Source organism: Macaca nemestrina, chromosome 1 (assembly GCF_043159975.1).
Source record: "Macaca nemestrina isolate mMacNem1 chromosome 1, mMacNem.hap1, whole genome shotgun sequence".
NCBI classification, from domain to species: Eukaryota; Metazoa; Chordata; class Mammalia; order Primates; family Cercopithecidae; genus Macaca; species Macaca nemestrina.
The window spans coordinates 206395664-206421082 of record NC_092125.1 but is presented as its reverse complement, the minus strand read 5'-3'; the positions used below and the strand labels follow the sequence as shown (position 1 = coordinate 206421082).

General features: G+C 52.9%; 1 protein-coding gene across 3 annotated transcripts; it reads right to left on the bottom strand.

Annotated features, from left to right (window-relative positions):
- Positions 1–885: 885 nt before the first annotated feature.
- LOC105494540 (FGR proto-oncogene, Src family tyrosine kinase) lies at positions 886–25167 on the bottom strand. Of its 3 annotated transcripts, none has more exons than XM_011763052.2 (13): positions 25015–25167; positions 14010–14072; positions 12608–12846; positions 11959–12061; positions 10472–10570; positions 5762–5865; positions 5425–5574; positions 4276–4431; positions 4021–4200; positions 3441–3517; positions 3021–3174; positions 1810–1941; positions 886–1713 (listed from the first exon to the last, which is right to left on the bottom strand). In XM_011763052.2, exons 3-13 carry the CDS (start codon positions 12831–12833, stop codon positions 1505–1507), a joined length of 1590 nt encoding a protein of 529 aa, XP_011761354.2. In that variant the 5' UTR covers positions 12834–12846; positions 14010–14072; positions 25015–25167; the 3' UTR covers positions 886–1504. The 3 variants fall into 3 exon arrangements, with proteins under 3 accessions (XP_011761354.2, XP_011761356.2, XP_011761357.2); XM_011763054.3 differs by lacking the exon at positions 25015–25167 and adding an exon at positions 15384–15620; XM_011763055.2 differs by lacking the exon at positions 25015–25167 and adding an exon at positions 14556–14578.
- Positions 25168–25419: the final 252 nt, after the last annotated feature.

The window sequence follows — 25419 nt, the reverse complement described above, 5'->3', positions numbered from 1 at the left end:
CAGGTTGTTCAGCATCCCTGATCCCTACCTGTAGGAGCCAAACAAACCAAACTGCCTCTAAACCTCTCCAAAAGCTCCCTTGGGGGCAAAACTCCCCTAGTGAGATACAGTGAGTTAGACTAACCCTCAGGCCTCTCCTCTCTCCTCCCCTCTCTTCTGTCCTCTTTTGGAGAATCTGACAGCTCCAGAAGTTCCGCTGTGGTCTTCCTCCTTGCCGTGGCAAAGGAGGCCTAAGGTTGTCCCACTGCGCCTGTGATGAATGCCAAATCCGACGAACTCAGATAAAGAATTAGCAAACCTATTGTACACAGATTGAAGGCCACATCAGTAACGAAGGGGACATTTTAATTTTAATGTATCTTCAGTTGCTTGCCTTTTTTTTTTTTTTTTTTTGAGACAGAGTCTTGCTCTGTCGCCCAGGCTGGAGTGCAGTGGCGCAATCTTGGCTCACTGCAAGCTCTACCTCCCAGGTTTATGCCATTCTCCTGCCTCAGTCTCCCGAGCAGCTGGGACTACAGGTGCCCGCCACCACGCCCGTCTATTTTTTTTGTGTGTGTGTATTTTTAGTAGAGATGGGTTTTCACCATGTTAGCCAGGATGGTCTCGATCGCCTGACCTCGTGATCCACCTGCCTCGGCCTCCCAAAGTGCTGGGATTACAGGCTTGAGCCACCTCGCCTGGCCAGTTGCTTGTCTTCTAAACTCACAAGCAGATGGGCAGTGGGACTCTGGGTGTTCTAAAACTCCACACCTTGGATGCCCCATGCTTGGTAGGCATTAGGGCCCTCTCTCAGCTTCCCCTGCTGCTGCCTGTGGCCAAATCTGTCCGTTCACCTCCCATTGACCATCCTCCCTCCCAAAGGAAAGTTCAAGAGTATTTCATGGCTTGAGGATTCATATTGTCATTTTACTTATTTACAGAATCAGTAAACTAACGCATACACACTATTCAGAGAGGTGGGAAGCGCTCCACAACCTTCTCCCTCAAACCTGGGCCCAGACCCCAGTCCTGGAGCATTGCATCCACCCAGTAGGAAAGGGGTCCAACCAAGACTTTTCCTGACTTTGTAACTTACAGACACAAGAGAATTGAGGGTAGAAGGGAAATTCTTGGCACCTGGACTGGAGTGGGATAAAAGGAGAGTAGGAAAGCAGTGATAGGAGAGAAGTGAGGGAGGTACATACAGTTTTATAAATAACTAGACAAGGTCTGAGCACTTTGGGTGGGGGTGGAGTGAGAAAGGCTAGAGGCATGTAGGGGCCTAAGTGGGAAAGGAAGAAATAGTGCTTGGGGCCAGAGCGGATGAGGGATCAGCTCTGGGCCTCCTTTTGCCCCATCTGTAAAGTGAGTGAGTTGCCCTAGGTGGTGTCAGAGCAGCCCGCCTCCTCGGAGATGCTCGGACTCTATGGGCTTCTAAGCCAGCCTGGAGACTTTGGAAAAAGAGCTCTGGGGATTGGCAAGGACTGGTGGTCACCGCCAGAGAGGTGGTTGATGCCCAGACAGGCTATGTCTGATCCCCGGGCTGGTACTGTGGTTCGGTGGAGGTGAAGTAGTCCTCCAGGAAAGACTGCAGGTACTCGAAGGTGGGCCTCTCCTCCGGGTCCAGACGCCAGGTCTGTTCCATGGCCTCATACAGGGACGCTGGGCAGCCTGGAGGGCATGGCATGTGGTAGCCCTGCTCCACCTGTTCCAACACTTCCCGTTTACTCATGCCTGAAGGATGGGGCTCTGTTAGTCAAAGGGACAGCCAGGAAGAAGCCCTTCCCCGTGACTATCCCCCACCCCAGCCCTACCCCTGGTGGGGCAAACCTGGGTAGGGGATTCGGCCCTTGGTGATGAGTTCAGTGAGCAGGATCCCAAAGGACCACACATCTGACTTGATGGTGAATCTGCCAAAGAGGGCAGCTTCTGGGGCTGTCCACCTGATGGGGAACTTGGACCCTGGAGAGGATGGGGGAGCAGGGAAAGTTAGTGAGGGGGTCCCTGGAAACAGCTGGATTAAGAGAATGGGGTCTGAGCACAGTGGCTCACATCTGTAATCCTAGCACTTTGGGAGGCCAAGGCAGGCAGATCACTTGAGGTCAGGAGTTTGAGACCAGCCTGGCCAAGATGGCGAAACCCCGTCTCTACTAAAAATACAAAAATTAGCTGGGCATGGTGGCAGGTGCCTGTAATCCCAGCTGCTAGGGAGGCTGCAGCAGAAGAACCGCCTCAACCCAGGAGGTGGAGGTTGCAATAACCTGAGATCGCACCGCTGCACTGCAGCCTGGGTGACAGTGAGACTCTGTCTCAAAAAAAAAAAAAAAAAAAGAGAGAGAGAGAATGGGGACTTTAGGGATGAGGATCTTGGGGATCCTGAGCACAAGGGTCTCTGGGCATAGTAGAAAGGACTTGGTATCTAGTCAACACCTACTATGTGTCTAGTATAGTGATGGGCACGTTCCAAACATTGCAATAATTCTCATCCTAATAACAGCCAATACTTGGCTAGCCTTTCCTGTGTGCCAGACACTGTTTTAAGTGATATGCATGCATTAACTCATTTGACCCTCACAAAACCTCCATGAGATAGAGACTCATTTTACAGGTGAGGGAAAAGAGGCACTGATTAGTTAGGTAACTTGCCCAGATCACAGGGTTAATACCTGGCTAGGATCCACACTCAGGCATTCTGGCTACAGAATTCCCACTGTTGAACGTCATTGTCTTTCATTTAAGAATTATAGCTGTGCCTGTCACATAGCAGGTGCCTGGTAAACATCTGCTGATTTGCTGTTATCTGAATATTTTCACTTTACAGAAGAGAAAAGGCAGCTTCCGGAGGTCAGGTGACTTGCCCAAGGCCACATGGCTGGTAAGTGGCTGACCTGGGATTTGAGCCCAGAATTGCCTCTCATACTACATCAGGATGGGGGTGACTCGGGTGACCTGGGGTGAAGAAGGGTTCCTGAGTGTGTGGGGCCCCATGGAAGTCCCTTGCTGCATGGGGAGCTCTTGGAAGGTGGGGTGAGGCAGGGCACCTTGGCAGGGGTTGTACTCATCGTCCTTGATGAGACGGGCCAAGCCGAAGTCTGCGATCTTGCACACCAGCCGCTCCCCGACCAGGATGTTGGCTGCCCTCAGGTCGCGGTGAATGTAGTTCATGCGTTCCATGTAGGCCATGCCCTCAGCTACCTGGGGGGCCAAAGTGTGGAGAGATGGGAGCTCATGTGGACTCACAGCACCGTGGCCTGTGTGAGGGGTGAGGGACCATTTGAAAAACCCACTTTCCAGAGGGGGAGACTGAAGCCCAGAAAGAGAGGCAGTACCTCTCAGGCACAGCTGGAGGCACAACTGATGCAGTGGGCGGGGCCGCCCTCCCAGGCGTTTGAAGGGACAGAGAATTTGGGAACAGTTAATAGGTAGGAGGTCCGGGAGGTAAAGGCTGCTGGCCCAGTTACCTGGGCTGCCATGTCCACCAACTGGGGCAGCCTCAAATCCTGGCCCTCCGGGTTCTTGAGGAAATCCAGCAAGCTGCCTGGGAAGAGGAAGCCAGAACGTCAGCCCTAGCCCTGGCCCCAGCCCCTCCTCCTCTCGCTTGGCCCCGCCCCTCCATCCCTGCCCACCTGGACCCGCCCCTCACTTAGGATCCCGCGGGTACCTCAACCCCTCACTTGTCTCGCGCTGGCCTTGCTGCCAGACACGGACTCTGCCCACATCTCATTTCTTCTGTTCCTTGGTGCCCCGGACACGACCCACTCAGACTCCGCCCCAGACCCTCCCTCATTCCCGATTCTGCCTTCGTTAGCCCAAACCCCACACCCCCAACACCAGAGGCGCCGCTCCCAGCCCCAGATCCGTAGTGGTCTCACTCGGCCCGGCTCCCACCCCAGCGCTCCAGTCGTTTTACACACCTGGTCCTTTAGTGGGACTCTACCCATTGTCCCTCGTCCCTCACAGATCGCGTCCCAGGTCCCACGCCTGAAAACTCCCCTCTTAACTTCATCCCGAATCCCGCCCGACCAGGCTCCGCCTCCTAACCGTGACACATGAACTCGGTCACGATGTATATGGGCTCCTCCGACACGACGGCGTACAGCTGCACCAGCTTGTCGTGCCGCAGCAGCTTCATGACCTGCGCCTCCGCCAGGAAGGCCTTCGGGGACATGGTGCCTGGCTTCAGCGTCTTCACCGCCACCTTAGTGCTGCCGTTCCACGTGCCTGCTCAGAGGCTGTCTTGTCAGGACCCTCTCCCCCGATCCCAGGCCCTCGCCCCGGCCCCCGGGAGCTCCGTACCCAGCCACACATCCCCAAAGCAGCCGGTGCCCAGCCGGCGCTCCAGCGTGATGGAGCTGCGGCTGATCTCCCAGGCGTCCTTGGCCAGGCCCAGCGTCTGCGGCTTCATGATGGTGCAGGGCGCGGTGAGCAGGTTGCACAGCCCGTCATTCACCTCTAGGGGAGGGGTCATGGGGTAGTCACAGGAGGGCCAGGACACCCCCCTCCACTCCTTATCCTATACCAGCCTGGTGCCAGACCCTAAGATCAATTATAAGGAACTAGGCCCCAAATGAGGTCACAGGCCAGGAAGAAAGGCAACTCGACCCACTGAATAGGGGAACATGTTGGTGCCCAAGGAAGGGAGTGGCACCCAGAGGGAGAGATAATCCCTGTAAGCCTTTTGTAAGGCCTGGGGGCCTTCCCATAGGAGGTAGCCTCCAGCTGGGCCTTGAAGGATAAGGTGTGATTCTCACAGGTGGACATGGGGTTGGGGATTCCAGGCAAAGGTGTGGACATGAGGCGCATGGTCTTCCATGGACTTCATCCTTGGCATAACCAATCAAGGCAGAAACGTGGGCATTGACTCCTGCCTTGCCTTCACCCCCACAGCCAATTCTCCACCAAGTCAGGCCTATTCTGCCTCCTACCCAGCTTCAAAATCATCTGCTTCGTCTTTACTCCACTGCCACCAATTTAGTCTCACCATCAACAACGGCCCCTGCCTTCTGATGGACCCCTCATTCTGCCTTGTCCCCTGGCATCCAAGCTCCACCAGCAGCCAGAGTTTCTCACAAAAGTGAGACCAGCCTCTGTCACCCCCTGCTCAGGGCCCTGTGATGATGGCTCCCTGTCTGCCCACAGGGCAGTCCTGGTGCCTTGGTGGGGCATTCAGGTGGCACAAACATTCCATCAAGTTTCCACAAATTGAGGCCTTGAGGCAAGAAACTGACCAATGCCTTGCTCAGTTATTAGGAGGTGCTGCGTGGTGATGGACTGCTTTCCTCCAGAAGCTCACAAAAGCTCCTGGCCTAGGAGACCACTCCTTGGGTTCTGGTTTTGGTCTGGCCAATACTGCTTGGTAGACCCTTCCCTTCTCTGGGCCTCAGTCTCCCCATCTGGACAATGCTTCAGTGGGTTGGTTCAGGGATCTGAGGCCCCTGCCCTCACCCATGTAGTGCTGCACCAGCTCCTGCACCGAGTTGAACTGAACCCGCGTGGTGATGTAGTAGCCACCCATGTCCAGCTTGCGAATCTTGTAATGCTTCACATGATCGCCTCTGGTCTGATCCCAGTCCCGGATGGACAGGGAGTAGGCACCTGTGGAGAAGGATCACTTTGGATCTGCTGTTCTCCTCTCCCCTAGTCTGGGAGCTGGGAGAGGCCTGACAGCAGCATCCCTAGGACCTGGTCCCAGTCTTGGCCTTGACCCAAGCACCCTACCGCTCCTAGCCCTACCCCAATGGTTGGGCCTCCCAGTCACCTTGGCGCATGGCACCACCCCTACCTTTGGTGGTCTCGCTTTCCCGAATGAGAAAGGCCCCCTGGGGGTTGCCTGGTGAGAGCAGCTGCCTCTCTGCATCCTTTCTCCCAATCTTTCCGAAGTACCACCTGTTGGGAAAGGCAGGCAAGAGTCAGGTGTGCTCTGCTCAATCCTTACCTCAGCCTCCTGCGCAGTCACTTCACAAGTCAATACTCCATTTTCCCCATGTGTACAATGGGGCTGGTACACCTGCTTCACAGCCTGGCTGGGAGGATCACAGAGAAGGGGAATGTAAAATGCCTGGCACATAGTAGGTGCCCAGCAAAGGTTAGCATCTCTTCTCGTTAGGTTTCTCTTGAATTAAAATTGCTTCAATCCCAGTCATCAGGGTGCCATGGACCCTCAGTTCATCTCACTCTAGCCCCTCTGTGCACTCATTTTACAGATGAGGAAGTTGAGGCTCAGAGAGGGAAAGTGACCTGTCCACAGGCTGGCTAATGAGATCTACCTAAAATCCTCTGCCCCTCACCCTAGTTCTTTTTTCACCACTCCAGTAATCAGATCACTCAGATCCTTCTCCCACCCCCACTTCCAAATCCTTTCCTCCTTTGGCCTCCAGAGCAACACGGTCTCCTGCTTCTCTTCTCTCTGGCTGCTCCCGCCCCAGCTCCTGCTCTTCTTGCACTCTCTTAGACTTGGATGTTGTCCTAAGTCTAAACTTCAACCTCAGGCCTCAATCACTCCTCTCCCTGGGTGATTCTTTCCGGGATTGAACTGTAGCCCTAAACCAACTGTGCAGGTACAATGGGGGAGCTGACATGACCACAGGTGCCATAGAAGACTCAGATGATCATGAAACTGGCCTGTGGCCATCTTGGGTTGAATTAAAGGAGCCTCGTGTTTTCAAACCAAGGGTGATGGAAGTCTTAGTGGACCCTGGGAAAGTCAGTCCGCCCCTGGGTAAGTCAGTCCGCCCCTGGGTACTAGGCACAGTTCAGGAAACAGGAGAAAGCACTGGCAAGTGGTGTGTCCAAGAGGGCAGGCGGGAGGGGGACGGAGGAAGTGTTGAAGGACTGTATAGACAGGACACATTGTCAAGTTTTTTCAAAGCCCTCCCCCCTCCCACAAGCATGACATTAGCTACTTCCTTAATAATCAGTATAATAATAACAGCACGTATTTCATGCTAGGGTCTGCCTTAATACATGTATGTATTTACTTAATTCTCCTAACAACGTTGTGAGATAGCTACCATTGTTCACCCCCATTAGACAGTCAGGACTGCAGTTGATAGAACAGGAACCCAGGCTGTCTGCTTTAGGGCCTGTGCTCCTAACCACACTACCCGTAACCACAACACTGCACTGAGCACCTCTCAGCGCTTGGTGACACTGGCTCCAAGATGTGGACACAAGCATGAAGCTCCCCACAAACCTCCTGTCCTCTGCATCATTGTCCCTCCTCTCCTTCATGCCTCCTACCACCTCCCCAGACTTGGGCCTCACTGCACTTGACCTCTGAACCTCGCCCACCCACTCCTGTTCAGTGATGCCCACCCGCTCCTGCTCAGTCATACCCACTTCCTGCCAGCAGCCTCCACCTGCATGCAGCCTCTCCATTCCAACAACCTCCAAACATGCCCACATTTCTCCCTTCCCCAAAGGAAACTATTCTAAGTTCCATCTTGCCATCAACATTCTGCTGTATCTTCTCGCCTTCCCTTTACTTGAAAAAGTGCTTCGCACTTGGGTCTCCACTTCCTCACCTCCCACTGCCTCCCAGGTTCTGCTGTCTGGCCTCCGCCTCCCACCCTCGCACAGAGAAATCTCTCACCAAGGTCACCCCCACTGCCAAATCCAGTGGCAGCCTCTGACACGCCCTCTCTAGTTTCCTGAAGCTTCTGCGCTCTCTTGGTTCTTCTGACTTGGCCTGGTCTGGATTTCCTCACTTCTCCAGTGGCTCCTTCTCCTTCGAGGGCAGCTTTCCCCAAAGTGGGGTCCCAGAGCCAATCTTTTTCACTCTCTGCTCTCTTCCTTAACCCTCTATATAGCTTTTTTTAAAAATTTTAATTAATTAATTTTTTTTGAGACTGAATCTCGCTGTGTTACCCAGGATGGAGTGCAGTGGCTCCATCTCGGCTCACTACAACCTCCACCTCCCAGGTTCAAGTGATTCTCTTGCCTCAGCCTTCTGAGTAGCTGGGACTACAGTTGCCTGCCACTACACCCAGCTAATTTTTGTATTTTTAGTAGAAATAAGGTTTCACCACGTTGGCCAGGCTGGTCTTGAACTCCTAACCTCAGGTGATCCACCCACCTCAGCCTCCCAAAGTGATGGGATTGCATGCATGCATCACTGCCCCTGGCCCCCTCCTATATAGCTTTAATGATCATCTTTACTCTCATGAGTTCCACATTTCTGCCCTAGCCCACTGTGACCTCTGCAAGGACCATAGCAAACAAACTGAGGAGTCTTAGTGCCAATTAGGAAAAGGTGCCCCTTCCTTTGGGCTGATTCAGGGGCATGGATTAGCATGGGCTGGTTGCCTGCCATACAAAGCACAACCTAATCGAATTGCTGGCAGCCTCCTCCACATGGATGTTCCTCTCCACAAACCACAATCCAACAAGTACCCCCTAGAACTCATGAACCTATACCTGCTCCTGTGTTCCCTGCCTTAGCAAATGGTGCCATCATCCACCCAGCTCCTTAAGGAGACTTTGAGTCACCCTTGATTCCTCCCACTCCCCATAACCCAAATCAATCACAGAGTCCTGGATTCTCACTTTGCAGTCTCTTCAATCCCTTCTTTTCTCATATATGTATGACATTTGTGAGGATAGCTTTTTAAAAGCTTTATGAGCCTCAGTTTCCTCATCTGTAAAATGGGGACAATAATAATAACAAGGGGCTGGACATGGTGGCTCACACCTGTAATCGCAGCACTTCGGGAGTCTGAGGCAGGAAGATCACTTGAGGTCAGGAGTTTGAGACCAGCCTGGCCAACATGGTGAAACCCCGTCTCTACTAAAATTAACAAAAATTAGCCAGGTGTGGTGGCGTGCACCTGTAGTCCCAGGTACTTGGAAGGCTGAGGCAGGAGAATTGCTTGAACTCAGGAGGTGAAAGTTGCAGTGAGCCAAGATTGAGCCACTGCCCTCCAGCCTGGGCAACAGAGCAAGACTCTGTCTAAAATAATAATGTCAAGGCCAGGCATGGTGACTTATGCCTGAAATCCCAGCACTTTGGGAGGCCAAGGTGAGAGGATTGCTTGAGCTCAGACGTTTGAGATCAGCCTGAGCAACATAGCAAGATTCTGCTTCTATAAAAAAATATATATATAAAAATTAGCCAGGCATGGTGGCACACACCCGTAGTATCAACTACTCAGGAGGCTGAGGTGGGAGGATCACTTGAGCTCAGGAGTTTGAGGCTGAAGTGACCTAAAATCATGTCACTGTACCCCAGCCTGGGCAACAGAGCACGCCCTTGTCTCTTAAAAAACTAATAATATCAACAGTGTTATTGTGAGAGTTAAATGAACCAAGGTGGTAAATACTTGCTGTAGTATACTTGCTCAAGTATATAAAGGCATTCAATGAATGGTAAATTCCTGCCTCTTGGGCCAGGCCTCAGTGGCTCATGCCCGTAATCCCTGAACTTTGGGAGGCCAAGATGGGTGGATCGCTTGAGCTCGGGAGTTCAAGACCAGCCTGGGCAACATTGCGAAACACTCTCTCTACTAAAAATACAAAAATTACCTAGGCGTGGTGAAAGAATCATCTGAGCCAGGGAGGTCAAAGCTGCAGTGAGCTGTGATTGTGTCACTACACTATACTCTAGCCTGGGCGACAGAGTAAGACCCTGTCTCAAAAAAAAAAAAAAAAAAGAAGGCCGGGCGCGGTGGCTCAAGCCTGTAATCCCAGCACTTTGGGAGGCCGAGACGGGCGGATCACGAGGTCAGGAGATCGAGACCATCCTGGCTAACACGGTGAAACCCCGTCTCTACTAAAAATACAAAAAACTAGCCGGGCGAGGTGGCGGGCGCCTGTAGTCCCAGCTACTCTGGAGGCTGAGGCAGGAGAATGGCGTAAACCCGGGAGGCGGAGCTTGCAGTGAGCTGAGATCTGGCCACTGCACTCCAGCCCGGGCTACAGAGCAAGACTCCGTCTCAAAAAATAAAAAAAAAAAAATAATTAAAAAAAAAAAAAAAAAAAAAAGAAAAGAAAAGAAAAGAAAAATTCTTGTCTCCTTAATAGAATTAATTCCTAGTAATGCTCCCTTGCACTTGTCCAGCACTTTACAATTTTTTAAAGCTCACACACTGTTGTTTTTACTGGGAGGCAATATGTATAATGCTGAGCAAATGCAGCTTAACTATCTGGGTTCATACATCAGCTCCACCACTCACTAGCCGTGTGAACTCGCACAGGATATTTACTTTCTCTGTGCCTCAACTTCCTCATTTGTAAAATAGGGTAATAGTAGTTTCTAACCCTATTAATACACAGACAGTACTTTCAATAGTGCCCAGAACATAGTACATGCTCTGTAAGTATTATCTACTACTATTATTATCAGTATAATCTTCTTTTATTCTCACAATGACCTTACAAAATTATTAGATAAGGAGACAGGCTCAGACTGGAGCAATGACTTGTCCAAGAGGTGGCCTTGGAGTCTGGACTCCAGGGTCCTGTCCATAGGGCTGGCCTTGCCGCAATCCTCACTTACTCTTCAGCCTGGATGGAGTCAACAGGGGCCACATAGTTGCTGGGAATGTAGCCAGTTTGTCCGGAGCTGAGAGACCGAGCCTCCCACCAGTCACCTTCACTGTAGGCACAGAACAGGGCATGGTCAGCAGCACCCCCAGCCCCCAAGGCACCCTGGGGCCAGGTGGAGCCACACAGGACTGCAGAGATGAATCCTGCCAACCCCCCATCTTGGACACCCCACCACCACCAGGTCTTTTGTCTGCTCTGCCCCAGCCACTGCAGCTTCCCTGGGAGGGCTTGTCCCTGCAGAAGGAATAAGCTCGGGGGCACTTGGGCCTCTTAGCTTCTTCCATGGGCTCCTCAGCTGGGCTGGGCTGGGGATTGGGAATACAGTGGACAGCTGACTAGGTCACTTCCCCACAGAAAATGGCTACAGATTTCCTTCTGGATAAAATCTAGACTTCTCAACGTGGCTTAAAAAGCCTGGCAGAGGCCAGGTGTGGTGGCTCATGCCTGTAATTCCAGCACTTTGGGAGGCTGAGGCAGGTGGATCTCCTGAGGTCAGGAGTTCGAGACCAGCCTGGCCAACATCGTGAAACCCCATCTTTACTAAAAATACAAAAAATTAGCCAGGCGTAATGGCTCCTGCCTGTAGTCCCAGGATCACTTGAACCCAGGAGGCGGGGGTTACAGCAAGTTGAGATTGCACCACTGCACTCCAGCCTGGGAGAGAGAGTGAGACTCCAACTCAAAAAAAAAAAAAAAAAAAAAAAGCCTGACAGAATCTGCCTCTGCCTACCTCTCTAGCCTCTGTTCTCTCCCATTCTGCATCCCATATTTTATGAACCACCTAAGGTGAACCACTTTGTGGTTTTCAGAAGTTATCATTTATTCTCATTCTCTGTCACTCTCTTCCTCTTTTCCTCCCTCTTATTTTTTATTTTTTAAGTATTTATTTATTTTTTTGAGATGGAGTCTTGCTCTGTTGCCCAGGCTGGAGTGCAGTGGCGCGATCTCGGTTCACTGCAACCACCTCTCGGGTTCAAGTGATTCTCCTGCCTCAGCCTCCCATGTAGCTGGGATTACAGGTGCACACCACCAGGCCCAGCTAATTTTTGTGTTTTTAGTAGAGACTGGGTTTCACCATGCTGGCCAGGCTGGTCTTGAACTCCTGACCTCAGGTGTTCCACCCGCCTTGGCCTCCCAAACTGCTGGGATTACAGGCGTGAGCCACCGCACCTGGCCGTCTATCTCATTTTTATAGCCTCAGCTTAAAAATCACCTTCTCCAGGCCGGTTGCAGTGGCCCAACACCTGCCCACCCACCCCCCACCCCACTCCCCACCCCACCCCAGCACACAGTTGCAATCATCCAGGGTTTTTATTTTTATGTATATGTGTTCGCAACTAGGCTGGAGCATTCTGAGGCTAGGGACCAGGCGGGATTCCTGTCTGGGTCCTGCTTCCAGCCCAGACAATGTTCTGACTAGGTGGCCTGGTCACTTACGTATTGTTCAGGATGTGGAACTTCTCGCCCTTGGTGAAGGTGAGGTCATCCTCAGTTCGAGCCTCATAGTCATACAGGGCGATGAACAGGGTCACTCCAATCCCTGCAGAGTCAGGGCTACTCAGCAGGGTAGGGCATGGGGCAGAAGCACCAAGGGGGCTGCACCCCCAAATTCCTGTTCCCCAGCCAGGCGCTGCACCTCCCCACTCCTCTAGTGCCCCGGCTCCCAAAGGCCTTTGGAGTCTAAGGAATTTCAGATTTGGTCTCCACAGCTTAGGACAACAACTTCAAGCCCATTCCTCCCACCACGGAGGATCCCCTTGTTGCCCACTCCTCCTCTTCCCCACCAAGAAGACTTCCCATCTGGGAAGTGGCTCCTAAAAGGGCAAGACGTTTCTCTTTGTCACTTGCATCTGTCACAGGGTCATGCCCCTCTCAGCCTGGGAGTAGAGCTTCCTGACCCTCCCCTGCAGACTGTGGTTTCTGACGGTAGGGCTGTACAGACTCCCTCAGCCTGTGTGATCTTGAAAGCGGGGTTGTGTCTGCCACATCCTACTGGAGGCTCCTAAGGGCAAGTCCGCATCTCCTCTTCTTCCCTCAGTTTCTCCCAGGATCCAGGCAGCACCTGACTCCGGCCCCCTGGACTCACCTGACACACCCCTGATGGTGCCACCATCAAGGAAGCCAGGGTTGATGGCCTGAGAGGAGAAGTTGCTGTAGTTGGGGATGTGGACAAATGATGATGCAGGCTGGGCCTTAGTGGGGTCAGGCCCATAGTGGTCTGCTGCCCCGTAGCTCCTGAAGTCCCCTTCCAGGCCGGCATCCTCTTTGGCCGTGGCCGCCGGCTCCAATTTCTTGCAGTACACACAGCCCATTCCAGGTTCCCTGCTACAGAATGGGGCATGCCTCACTCAAGGGCCCCTGCCAGGTGCATCACTCTGCGCACACACGTGTACGCACATGCTCATACGCTCATACAGGCACATGGCTTTCTCTCTTGGGCCTAGATTGGGGTCCTCCCTCTAAGGGAAAAAAGCGGAGCCGGGCCACCTACTGTACCGTTCAGTCTGCCTCACAGTATGTCCCCGCTCAGTGCTTCTCTTTCCATTGGCTCGTGTCTATGTCTCCGGGGCTGGCTTTCTACATTGGGATATTGCTATGCTTATTTGTATATTTTTGCCTCCTATTGCTTTGTTTTTTGTTTTGTTTTGTTTTGTTTTGAGACAAGCTCTCACTCTATTGCCCAGGCTGGAGTGCAGTGGCACAATCACAGCTTGCGGCAGCCTTGATCTCCTGGGCTCAAGTGATCCTCTGGTCTCAGCCTCCCAAGAACTGGGACTCCAGGTGCGTGCCACCACCCCTGGCTAATTTGTTCGATTTTTAGTAGAGACAAAGTCTTGCTATATTGCTCAGGTTGGGTCCTAATGCTTTGATATGTTGTGTTTCTGTGACTCTTTCAGTGTGCTTGTACATGTGTGTCTTTGTGTGTCTCTAAGTATGGGTGAGTTTGCCTGTGTGGGTGTGCGTGTGTGTGCAGCTCTTTATGGATGTCTGTGTGTCTGTGTGTGCAGGTTTGTGTGTATGTGACAGTGTGTAAAAGTCTCTATGTATGTGTTTGGCTGCATGTGTGTATGTCTGTAAGACCGTGTTTGTGTGTATGTGCTTCTGTGTGAGTCTATGTGTGCCTGTCTGTGTGAGTGGGTGTCTCTGTGTCTGTGTCTATGAATGTGCACGTAGCTCTGTGTGGGAGCAGTGTGCCTGTCTCTGGATGTATCTCTGCGTGTATGTCTATATATCTGTGCATGTTTGTGTGTGAGTGTGTGTGAGGCTGTGTGTCTGCACCTGGAGAGTCACTGCAGAGGGGGATCAAGGCCATTTCCTGTCATGGGTCCAGTCTCCAGCCTCTCAAGCTGCCTCATTCTGGCTCCCCCATCTGTTACCTAGCAACAGGGTCCTTATAGGAGGAAGGGGCTGTGAGGAGTTGTGGGGTTCAGGAAGGCCACCCCCACCCTGTTTCGTGACCCTGAAAGCCCTCAGTCCACCCCACTCACCCCTTAGGCCCCTACTCCTGGGTCAGTGGGGCTGCGGCATGATCCTTGGGAGGGGTCAGAGACCTGAGGGTGAGACAGAAGGACAAGGAAGATGAAGGCTCTGCCAATGTTTCTGTCAGCAGCTGCCCAGCTCCTGCCCTCTTCAGGAAGCCAGAAGGCCTGGGCTCTGCCCCAGCATGACTTCTGCCTTCACTTTCCTTCCTATCACCCCTGGCACACTTACACAACCACTGTCACACAGGGCACACCACCCACACCAGCTCTCTTTCACACTCATACTCACGGGACACACCAGCACAGTCACGCAACAACACTCACAGCATGCATTTGCATGAGTGTGCATGCCAACACCGTCACACGCCAACAGAGGCTCTAACAAGCCCAAGCTCACAATAACACACACACATACACATGCACATATACATGTGGTGCCTGCCAGGTTAACAGACACACACACTCAGACACGCATGATTTTGTACATTATAATCATCTCTCTAACAGGATTTCTATCAAGCCATGCTCAGCTCCCTCATAGTCCCCAGTCACCTTCTCCTAAAAACCAGTTCTTCTGGCCGGGCGCGGTGGTTCATGCCAGTAATCCCAGCACTTTGGGAGACCGAGGTGGGTGGATCACAAGGTCAGGAGTTCGAAACCAGCCTGGTCAATATGGTGAAACCCCATCTCTACTAAAAATGCAAAAATTAGCCAGACGTGATGGTGGGCGCCTGTAGTCCCAGGTACTCGGGAGGCTGAGGCAGCAGAATCACTTGAACCCGGGAGGCAGAGGTTGCAGTGAGCCGAGATCGCACCACTGCACTCCAGCCTGGGTGACAGAGCAAGACTCTATCTCAAAAAACAACAAACAAACAAACAAAAAACAGCCCTTCTTCTGAACCCTGCTGTGCTCCCAGCCACCCTAGGGTTCCATGTGGTGGCTGAGTGACAGTGGATACCTGCCTCCGGAGCTCTGCCCCTATCCCCATAGCAGGGAAAGGACCACGTCAGAAGTTGGGGCCACCAGAGTCCCTTGGGAAGGCCCACAATGAGCCAACTCTTTTCTGGCAGCTGTATCCTCTGAACAACAGGGCAGGAGGTCATTGAGCAAGGGTCCCCCACACCCTGCCAGAAACTCTGCCATTGCAACACTCAGAGAGGAACTGACTGGTGAGAAGGCTTGGTTTCCTAAGATGTGAGAAGAATGGAGAGTTGAGGGTGGGGCCAATCCAGTGAACCCTGATTTGCCCCAGAGGGGCCCCAAGGTCCTAGAAGCAAGGACCCACCAGCTTCTCCTCTTGATCCCCAGTCCAGTTACCATTACAGATATTCTCTTCCTCTTCTCTCTGGGTCCTGTCCTTCCTTCCTAGCACCACTCACCTCTTCCAGGAAGTCTTCCTGGATCCACCAGGTCCAGTTGCCTGGCCGATGGTTCCGTCACATCAGTGCTTTGGTCTCCACCCTAGCCCCACCTGCCCCTCTCACCCTTTGCTGTGCTCTCATGTGTGTGTTGGGTGGGGGTAGGGGCCTCACACCCATGTGGTGAACTGTGGGGCGGGCTGTGGTGAGAAGCCTGCCCTAAAATAGCCCCTGTTCACTGGGCCCTGCCTGAGACCTGTGCCCTGGGACCCCTCCCTAGGATGAAACCCCTGTGTCTAAAAGGCCCCAGGATGCTACAGGGCTAGTCAGAGCCAGGGCAGAAAATAGAGGTGGAGGATTGGAAGCCATCCAGGGCCCAAGGGAAGGGATTTCAGGGACTGGTGACAACAGAAATGAGGCTGATACAAAAACGAGGGTGAGGCCGGGCACAGTGGCTCACACCTGCTATCCCAGGACTTTGGGAGGCCAAGGCAGGACGATTGCTTCAGCCCAGGAGCTTGAGACCAGCCTGAGCAATATAGGGACACCCTGTCTCTACAAAACAGAAATTTTTTAAATTAGCCAGTCCTGATGGCACCCACCTACAGTCCCAGCTACTCGGGAGGCTGAGGTGGGAGGATTGCTTAAGCCTAGGAGTTTGAGGCTGCAGGAGCTGTGATTGTACCGCTGCACTCTAGCCTGGGAGAGAGAGTAAGACCCTGTCTCTATTTTAAAAAGAAAACAGAAAAACCAAGGGTGAGAATAAAGCCTTCTCACAGGAAGACACACACACACCTCAAATGGTGCACCGTGCTGATACCCAGATCCACACAGCCCTTCAGCCCCTTCTCAGATGGCACGCTACCTCAGCTGCCTCATGCAGTCTCAGGCTACTCTGCAGATTCTTAGCACAAACATCTTTCAGTGTACACACACCCCATATACACACACGTCCAGCCCTCATCCGTCTTCACATAGATGCGTATGCACACGCATGTGCACACACACACACACACATCTTCTATACAAGAATAGCAAATATAGAATTTATAGCACTTACTATGTGCTGGCCACTGCATTAAGCACTTTACCTATATTATCTCATTTTATCCACACAACCCTATGATTTAAGTATTATTATTATTATTATTAATTTATTTATTTTGAGAGGGAATTTCGCTCTTGTCACCCAGGCTGGAGTGTAATGGCATGATTTTGGCTCACTGCAACCTCCGCCTCCTGGGTTCAAGCCATTCTCCTGCCTCAGCCTCCCGAGTAACTGGGATTACAGGCGCCGCCACCACGCCAGGCTAATTTCTGTATTTGTAGTAGAGACAGTGGTTTCACCATGTTGGCCGGGCTGGTCTTGAACTCCTGACCTCAAGTGATCCACCCACCTTGGCCCCCCAAAGTGTTGGGATTACACGTGTGAGCCACTGCACCTGGCCTAAGTATTATTATTATTGATGAGGCAACTGAGGCACAGAGAGGTTTGGAAATCTGCCCAGGGTTGGCTAGTCACAGTGGCTTATGTCTATAATCCCAGAACTTTGGGAGGCCAAGGCAAGAGGTTTGCTTGGGCACAAGAATTCGAGACCAGCCTGGGCAATATGGCAAATTCCAGCTCTATAAAAAATGCAAAAATTGGCCATGCACGGTGGCTTACGCCTGTCACTGCACTCCAGCCTGAGCGATAGTGAAGCTCCGTCTCGATAAGAAAAAAAAAAACTCCAAAAATTAGCTTGGCATGGTGGCACGTGCCTCGAGAGGCTGAGGCAGGAGGACCGCTTAAGATCAGGAGGTAGAGGCTGCAGTGAGCTATGATCATGCCACTGCACTCCAGCCTGGGCAAAGTAGTGAAACTCTGTCTCAAAAAAGGTGGCCGCAGATATGATGCATCCTGGTGTTTGGCTCCAGAATCTGAGCTTTCAAGTACTTCTCTCCATTGCCCATCACAGATACAGACAGATGCAGCCATTCCTGCTGGCATGCACAAATGCAGATGCCCCCACACTGTCCCCCTGCCCCCCACATAGGGACACACACACTCACACACACACAGACACACACACAGATATACACAGCTCTCTCCGGTGACACAGACCCACATAGAGCTCTCCTCTATAGAACATAGACTTATACAATCTCTCATGTTCACACACAGATACAATGTTGCCACTTCCAATAATACCCACGTATATATTGCCACAACATATCTACATCAGACCAAGGGGATCCCTGAATTCTGCATGCCCAGTATGGCTGGAAGGGAGAGACTATCAGCATCTGAGAAGGAAGCTCTGTGGGCTCAGGAAGAGCCCTGGCACGGCTGACAGTGTTGTCAGCAGGCAGAGGTAGGCAGTTCTTGAGTCTTACCACTTCCAGACTTGGTACAGACCAAAGCCCTGGCCAGGCCTGGCTCTCTGGGGACCAGTATGCTGAGGGGTCAGGGGATGTAGGGCACAGGGTATGGCATCTGCATGGCCCAAGGCAGTGAGGGGCCACACTGCATGTAGCCATGTTCATGCTGTTTTGTCAGAGGAAAGAAAGAGATGGGGAAAGATAGAAAAAGGAGAGGCAGAGAGAGAGAGAGAGAGAGAGAGGCAGAGTTTGAGAGATACAGGGAGATAAAGAGAAAGAGCCAGAGACAGAGAGACAGAAAAAGAGACAGAAGGACGAGCCAGAGACAGAGAAATACAGCGTGGTAGGCTGGCAAACTGACTCTCAAAAAAATAAAAAAAGCCCTGATCTGTCGCATTTTCTGATTTCCATGGTGTAAATATTCCCACCATGGCTGATTTAAAGCTACCAGAGTGAGTTCCTGAAAGCTGGGGTGGAAGAGATGCGCAGAATGAACTCCCCTGAGCCAGTAACTAGCTGGCTCCAGCACACACTGCCAGCAAGAAACAGAGACAAAGAGACAGAGGCAGAAACGAGAATTAAGGAGAAAGAGTAACCGAGAGACAGAAAGAGACAGAAACAGAGAGAGGCGGAGATGAAAAGAAAGAGAGAGAGAGCTAAAGAGACAAGGAGGGGAAAAGACCTCGGAGGGAGAGCGGATTGGGTTCACTCTGCTCAGGCATCTACATAAAAATAGCCCTAGGACTCATCATCCTCCCCTTACTCTGATCTCTATGTGCCACCAATCCTTTGGAGAGTAATTTGACTTCCTAGAAATCTGGGTGGCAGTAAAAATGTGCTAATTTATTAAATAGTGACTAGCATCTTGCCAAGCAATTCCCAGTCATGGTCTTGTCTAGTGAACCTATGAGGTGGGTTTATGACTGCCCTTATTTTACAGATGAAGAAACTGAGGCACAGAGATGTTAAGTAACTTGCCCAAGATTACACTGTGACTAAAGGATGATAAAATGCAATGCTGATCAATTTGTTGCCAAAAACCACTGTAACCACTGGTCCATTCTGCAATCCTAGTAGAAGCAATAATGCAAGCTTGTCCAACCCACAGTACATGGGCCAGATGCGGCCCAGGACAGCTTTGAATGTGGCCCAACACATATGAATAAACTTTCTTAAAACATTATGAGATTTTTTTTTTTGAGACAGGGTCTCACTATGTTGCCCAGGCTGAAGTGCAGTGGCATGATCTTGGCTCACTGCAACCTCTGCCTCCTGGATTCAAGTGATTCTCCTGCCTCAGCCTCCTAAGTAGCTGGGACTACAGGTGTGCTACCAACATGCCCGGCTAATTTTAGTAGAGACGGGGTTTTACCATGTTAGCCAGGGTGGTCTCGATCTCCTGACCTCATGATCTGCCTGCCTCAGCCTCCCAAAGTGCTGGGATTACAGGCATGAGCCACTGCACCCGGCCTGTTTTGCAATTTTTTAAAGTCCATCAGCTATCATTAGTGTTAGTGTATTTTATGTGTGGTTCAAAACAATTTTTCTTCTTCCAGTGTGGCCCAGGGAAGCCAAAAGATTGGACATCCCTGCAATAACGTGTGTCTCTTACGGAGCACCTAGTGTTCTGAGCCCTGTGCCTCATGCTCTGAATCCTTGATCCAGCAGGCAGGGCGCAGGTTGGAGGAGGGAGGGGTGCGGGAGAGAGAGAGAGCGAGCCATATCTGCCCAGATTTTCTCAGGAAGTCACTGAATCTGAAGAAGCCAGGTCTCTCTTTTCTCAGCACTGAACTTGGCTGCCTGCTAACACCAGAAAGGCGGCAGCCCAGAAAGTAGCCACAGCATCCTTCTGGGCACTTAGTTCTGTTTATAAATATGTCTCTTGAACATCTGGTTTACAGGAGTTGGCTCCGAGATCCCCATCAGGGTCAAAATCAGGTTACAAGTATCAGACTAAGGTCCAACCCTGGACCATAGTGCTCCCCACTTCAACATCTGCCCTGTGGCCCTCCCCAGCTCCATTCTTCAGTAGCTCTGTGACCTTGGATCTTTGACATAAGCCTCTGAGCCTTAGTTGCTGCATCTGTACCTTCTGAGCAGTTGTTGTGAGGGCTTCATGACATGTGGCTCTTGCCCAATGTGCAGTGGCCAAGTGTGACCAATAACCAAAACCAGAATGGCCCCCAGGGACCATTTACAACTCCACCCTTTCTTTTGCATAGGGAGAAGTTACTTTCCCAAGATCACACAGTCAGACAGGGGATTCAAAGTCAGGACTATTAATTCAAGTCCAGAGTTCTGCTCCCTCCCCCATGGCTGTGTTCTCCAAAGCCTGAGCAGGAGATCATCCTGTTCCTAACTAGTGAATGTCATACTTCCGGTCGAACACACCACCCCTGTCATATGGCAGCTGGTCACCCAGCAGGGAGGGACCCTGCCTCCCACCCATCCCTACTGCTGGACATAGGAACCCCAGGTTCACCCATTCTTTTTCGAGGCCCATACTTCCCAAAGCTATGCCAGTTCTTTGATGTAGACACAGGATGTCCTGCCCCCGCAACCCTCACCAAGTGTCTGTGGGATCTAGAGGCAGATTTAGGCTCACATTCTAGCCTGCCTGACAACTGACTTAAGGCATTGGGCAAGTCAGTTTATCTCCCTGAGCGGCAGCATCTTTGCCTATAAAATGAGAATACAAATGTCCACCTCCTGGGGTTGCTTCTCAGCATCAAATGGGGTCTCATCCTTGAAAGCATCAGACATACAGTAAGTGCCCAGTGAACTTTCACTTCCCTCCTGTCCCTTGAGAAAGGTCCTCCATGGCAATGATGGTATGGGACCAGAGGGTACAGGACTGGGCAGGGCTGAGAAGAAACAGAAGTTCCCAGGGTGAGGTGAGAGGGCTGAGCTGGCCCAGCTGCCTGGGGGATTTCACCAAAAGGGAACTGGGACTTTGGGCAGGGGCAGGAAACCACCATCCTGCAAGAGTTCCGGCTTCTCCTCCGGGCTCTGGGCTGACCGGGGGCAGGCCAGGGTTGGAGGAGCAGGGAGCAGGTGACTCCCATCCCACTGTGCCGCATCTCTCACTAGGCTCTGTCCCCCAGACCGGGCTTCCATCCCTCATCTCCAGTCCTCTCATAGAGACCCTTCACCCTGCTGAACCCCAGCGCCTTTGCTGAATCCCCATCTCTCTCGCTGAGGCCCCCACTGCTCATTAACTCTTTCTTTCCTTCCTTCTTTCTTTCTTTCTTTTTTTTTTTTTTTTTGAGACGGAGTCTCGCGCTGTCACCCAGGCTGGAGTGCAGTGGCCTGATCTTAGCTCACTGCAAGCTCCGCCTCCCGGGTTCACGCCATTCTCCTGCCTCCGCCTCCCGAGTAGCTGGGACTACAGGCGTCCGCCACCTCGGCCGGCTAGTTTTTTGTATTTTTTAGTAGAGACGGGGTTTCACCGTGTTAACCAGGATGGTCTCGATCTCCTGACCTCGTGATCCGCCCGTCTCGGCCTCCCAAAGTGCTGGGATTACAGGCTTGAGCCACCGCGCCCGGCCCCTTCTTTCTTTCTTTCTTTTTCTCTTTTCTTTCTTTCTTTCTCTTTTTCTTTTTCTTTCTCTCTCTCTTTCTCTTTCTCTCTTTCTTTCTCTCTCTCTCTCTCTTTCTTTCTTTCTCTCTCTTTCCTTTCTCTCTTTCTTTCTCTTCTTCTTTTTTTTTTTTTTTGAAACAGTGTCTCATTCTGTCGCCAAAGTTGGAGTGCAATGATTCAATCTCGGTTCACTGCAACCTCCATCTTCCGGGTTCAAGCAATTCTCCTGCCTCAGCCTCCTGAGTAGCTGGGATTACAGGCATGCGCCACCATGCACAGCTAAAATTTTGTATTTTTGTATTTTTAATAGAGACGGGGTTTCGTCATGATAGCCAGGCTGTTCTTGAACTTCTGACCTCAGGTGATCCACCCACCTCGGCCTCCTAAAGTGTTGGGATTACAAGTGTGAGCCACTGTGCTTGGCCTTCATTAACCACCTTTCATCTCACACGATCTTTTCTTGAGGCCTCGAAACTGCCTCCTGAAGAAGACATGCCCACCCAACCCTGTGTGACTCCACCACCACCATGGTGAGGCCAGGTGTGTGCAGGGGGTGTTTGGGGGTAGCCTTTACCCTCCATGTGGTCCCGAAGCCATCAGCAGTTTTTTCCACTTCTTGTGGGTAAAAGCGGTTTTCCACCTGTCGCTGAAAACCACCCACCAGCCTCTAAAACACAGCTCTTTAGGTGCCATCTGTCCTGGGACTCAGGATTTTCAGGAGATGGGAGCCATGGGGGTGTCCAGGGGCAGCCGAGGGATGGGAGTCTAGATTTCAGTGTGGCCAGACAGGAAACCCCGTCCCCGGTTCCTCAGGGGAGGGGGGCGGTGAGGAGGACATCCTGCCTTTTCCCACCTTAGGTCAGCCCAGTCTGCTCCCCGTGGGAAAAGCCCTGCCCCTACTTCTCCAGCTCTGGGGTTCCCTACTCAGCCTCCTGAGGTCTGGCCACTTCCTTTGCCACATCAGCTCCAGGTGGCTGCAGAGAACACCCGAACATCCACCTGTGTGCTCAAGGGTTCATGCTCATTCACTCAGAGACCAAAACATACAAACACTCACACCCTCACTGGAGGAGGGCGTGGGAGCACCGACTCACTGGAACGGGAAGTGGTCATGAAGCCCTGGAATCCCACACCCTCCTCCCTGGTGGGGACATGAAACTTGGTCTGGATGAGGTAAGGATTCAGGCCTTAGCTCAGGCTACATCAGAGACGAGATGTCCTGGACTTCTGGTCCCTACTGTTGGCCCTGCAGGTTGCCAACTCCCAAATCTCCATCTTCCCATCTGTGAAGTGGGAACAGGGTCCTGCTCTCCCATCACCACCACAGTCGGAAGGATGCTGAGGACGTCAGGGTCCTTGAGAGTACACACCCGAGGTGTGGCCAACTGGGTGCGGCACCAGAGAGGGTGCGAGACAGATTTCAACTCTGCTGACCTCCCCAGTGTGGGCCCTCATCAGAGCCATAGACTGTTTATTTAGATGTCAACTGAGCGCTGGTCCCTGGAGGCCCTGTCAGTGAGAGCAGGGCTGTCTGGTCCTCATCCATGCTTTTTGTTGCTGTTTTTTTTTTTGTTTTTTTTTTTTTTGTTTTTTTTGTTTGTTTGTTTGTTTGTTTTTTTTTTTTTTTTTTTTTTTGAGACGGAGTCTCACGCTGTTGCCCAGGCTGGAGTGCAGTGGCACGATCTCGGCTCACTGCAAGCTCCGCCTCCCGGGTTCCCGCCATTCTCCTGCCTCAGCCTCCTGAGTAGCTGGGACTACAGGCGCCCGCCACCGCACCCGGCTAATTTTTTGTATTTTTAGTAGAGACGGGGTTTCACTGTGGTCTCGATCTCCTGACCTTGTGATCCGCCCGCCTCGGCCTCCCAAAGTGCTGGGATTACAGGCTTGAGCCACCGCGCCCGGCCTGTTTTTTTTTTTTTTTTTTTTGAGACGGAGTCTCACTCTGTCGCCCAGGCTGGACTGCAGTGGCCGGATCTCAGCTCACTGCAAGCTCCGCCTCCCGGGTCCACGCCATTCTCCTGCCTCAGCCCCCCCCCCGCCCCAGTAGCTGGGACTACAGGCGCCCGCCTCGTCCAGCTAGTTTTTTGTATTTTTTTAGTAGAGACGGGGTTTCACCGGGTTAGCCAGGATGGTCTCGATCTCCTGACCTCGTGATCCGCCCGTCTCGGCCTCCCAAAGTGCTGGGATTACAGGCTTGAGCCACCGCCCCCGGCCTCATCCATGCTTTTTGTTGCTGTTTTTTACAGACAAAATCTCACTCTCTCACCCAGGAGCTCTCACTGCAGCCTTGAACTCGTGGGTTCCAGCGATCCTCCAGCCTCAGCCTCTGCAGTAGCTAGGACTATAGGCAGGTGCCACCACTTCTGGCCTTCCGGCTAACTATATTTTTTTGTAGAGACAGGACGGGGGTCTCCCTGTGCTGCCCAGGCTGGTCTCCTCTGCATGCTTTTGAGATAGTGAAGGGGAGGCTCGCTGAGTCAGGGATAGCCCTTAATCCTTCAGGACACTCAGCAAATACTGCTTTCTACACCTGATCCTCGTGGGGGTAGGGTGGACACGAGGATAATTTCTCCCCATAGTTCAGATGAGGAAAAGGAGGCCCAGAGAAGCCCCGTAACTTGCCTACAGTCACACAGCAATTAAGGGCCCAGTCTTGCTAAGAACCCAGGTCTCTCAAACAGCAGATCCTCCAACTCAGGATCCCTAAACACAGCGGCATCGCGCCCTCCTAAGTCGGGAAGCCCCCCCCACCCACCCACCAGACCGAGGATGCAAAAAGGGGGCGAAGGTGGAGAGCAAAGGGGGCTGCCCCCGCCAGGAGCCCCGCGGCGGCCCAGTGCGGCCCGCCCTCGCGTTGCCATGGAGGCAGCCCCTGCGGGCACTGGCGGTCAAAGGCAGGATTTCCGTCGGGGAGGCAGCAATTCCCGGATCCCGCGGGGAGCGCGGGCCGAGACCGCCGCGGGCGCGGAGGGGGCGCCCGGAGAGGCCAGTCCCTGCTGAGGGCGGGGACTTCCCCAGGAAGAGGGGACCCACGCCTTGCGCACCGGGAAGGAGTCCCCTGCAGCCCGGAACCCACCGCAAGGGCGGGCCGGGAGGGTCGCGGCCGCCTACGTTACCCTGCGGGTTGTGGGCTTCACCCCGACTTCGGCCGGCTCGGAAAAGGGGAACTTCCTGGACCCGCAATTGCACCTCAGGTTCTCCGTCCTCCAGAGATCGTTCTCCTCGACCCTCTTCCCGCCAGCTTCCTCACCTGTTCCCTCCAGCACCCCCACCCATTTCCCTTCTCGCGGACCCATCAGACCCGTCGGCTTCTCCCCGAAGTCCCACTCTCACGATCCCTCCAGTTTCTCCCCCAGACCCTCCTGGGGTTCCCCTTAGTCCTTCTCCCCCGCCTGTCTTAGCCCCCCTTCCTAAACTCTCGTAAGTCCCCTCCATTCTACCCACTAGACCTTTTTGGGGTCCCTTTGGTCGGCTTCCCCGGTGCTCCCCTCCGCCCTCTCCCCCAGGTTTATCAGCCTTGCTCTCCAGGTCGCCAGTTTTACTCCTTAGGCCTTTTCGGGCTGGGGTCCCTTTGGCTGTCACCTTGCTCAGGTGTCCCCCCACACCCATGTTCAGGCTTCTCTTCCCCTCCACCCCCAGTCCTCTCCCCAGAGCCCCGAGGGGGAGGGCACTGCCTGACCTGCCCAGCCCCCACCCGACGCGGTCTCTTACCTGGAGCCAAATTCTGCCTGGCCCCGGAGCGAGCCAGCCGGGGCTCCAGCAGCCGCGAGTGCCGGCGTGCGGGGAGAACTGGGGTGCTGCCCGCTTCTGACCGCCGCCCCTGCTGGGCAGGGAGGAGGAAGCCGCCTCGGACTTCTCTTATTGCAGTCGCGGCGGGCGGGCGGTGGTGGTGGCGGGGAGACAGTCACGCCCCAGCCGCAAGCCAGCTGCCCGCAGCGAGGAGGCGCCCTCAGATCCCAGGCCCACCCGCCCCCACCTTCCTCCTCCCCAGGTTACGGGAGGTCAGGTCTGTCACCCTCCAGACCTGAGTCCCCAGCACGGCCTTCCCAAAGGCCCCCTCCAAAAGTGCAGTTTTCGCACCCCTGAAGCACCTGTTCTTTCAGGATCATTGAATTG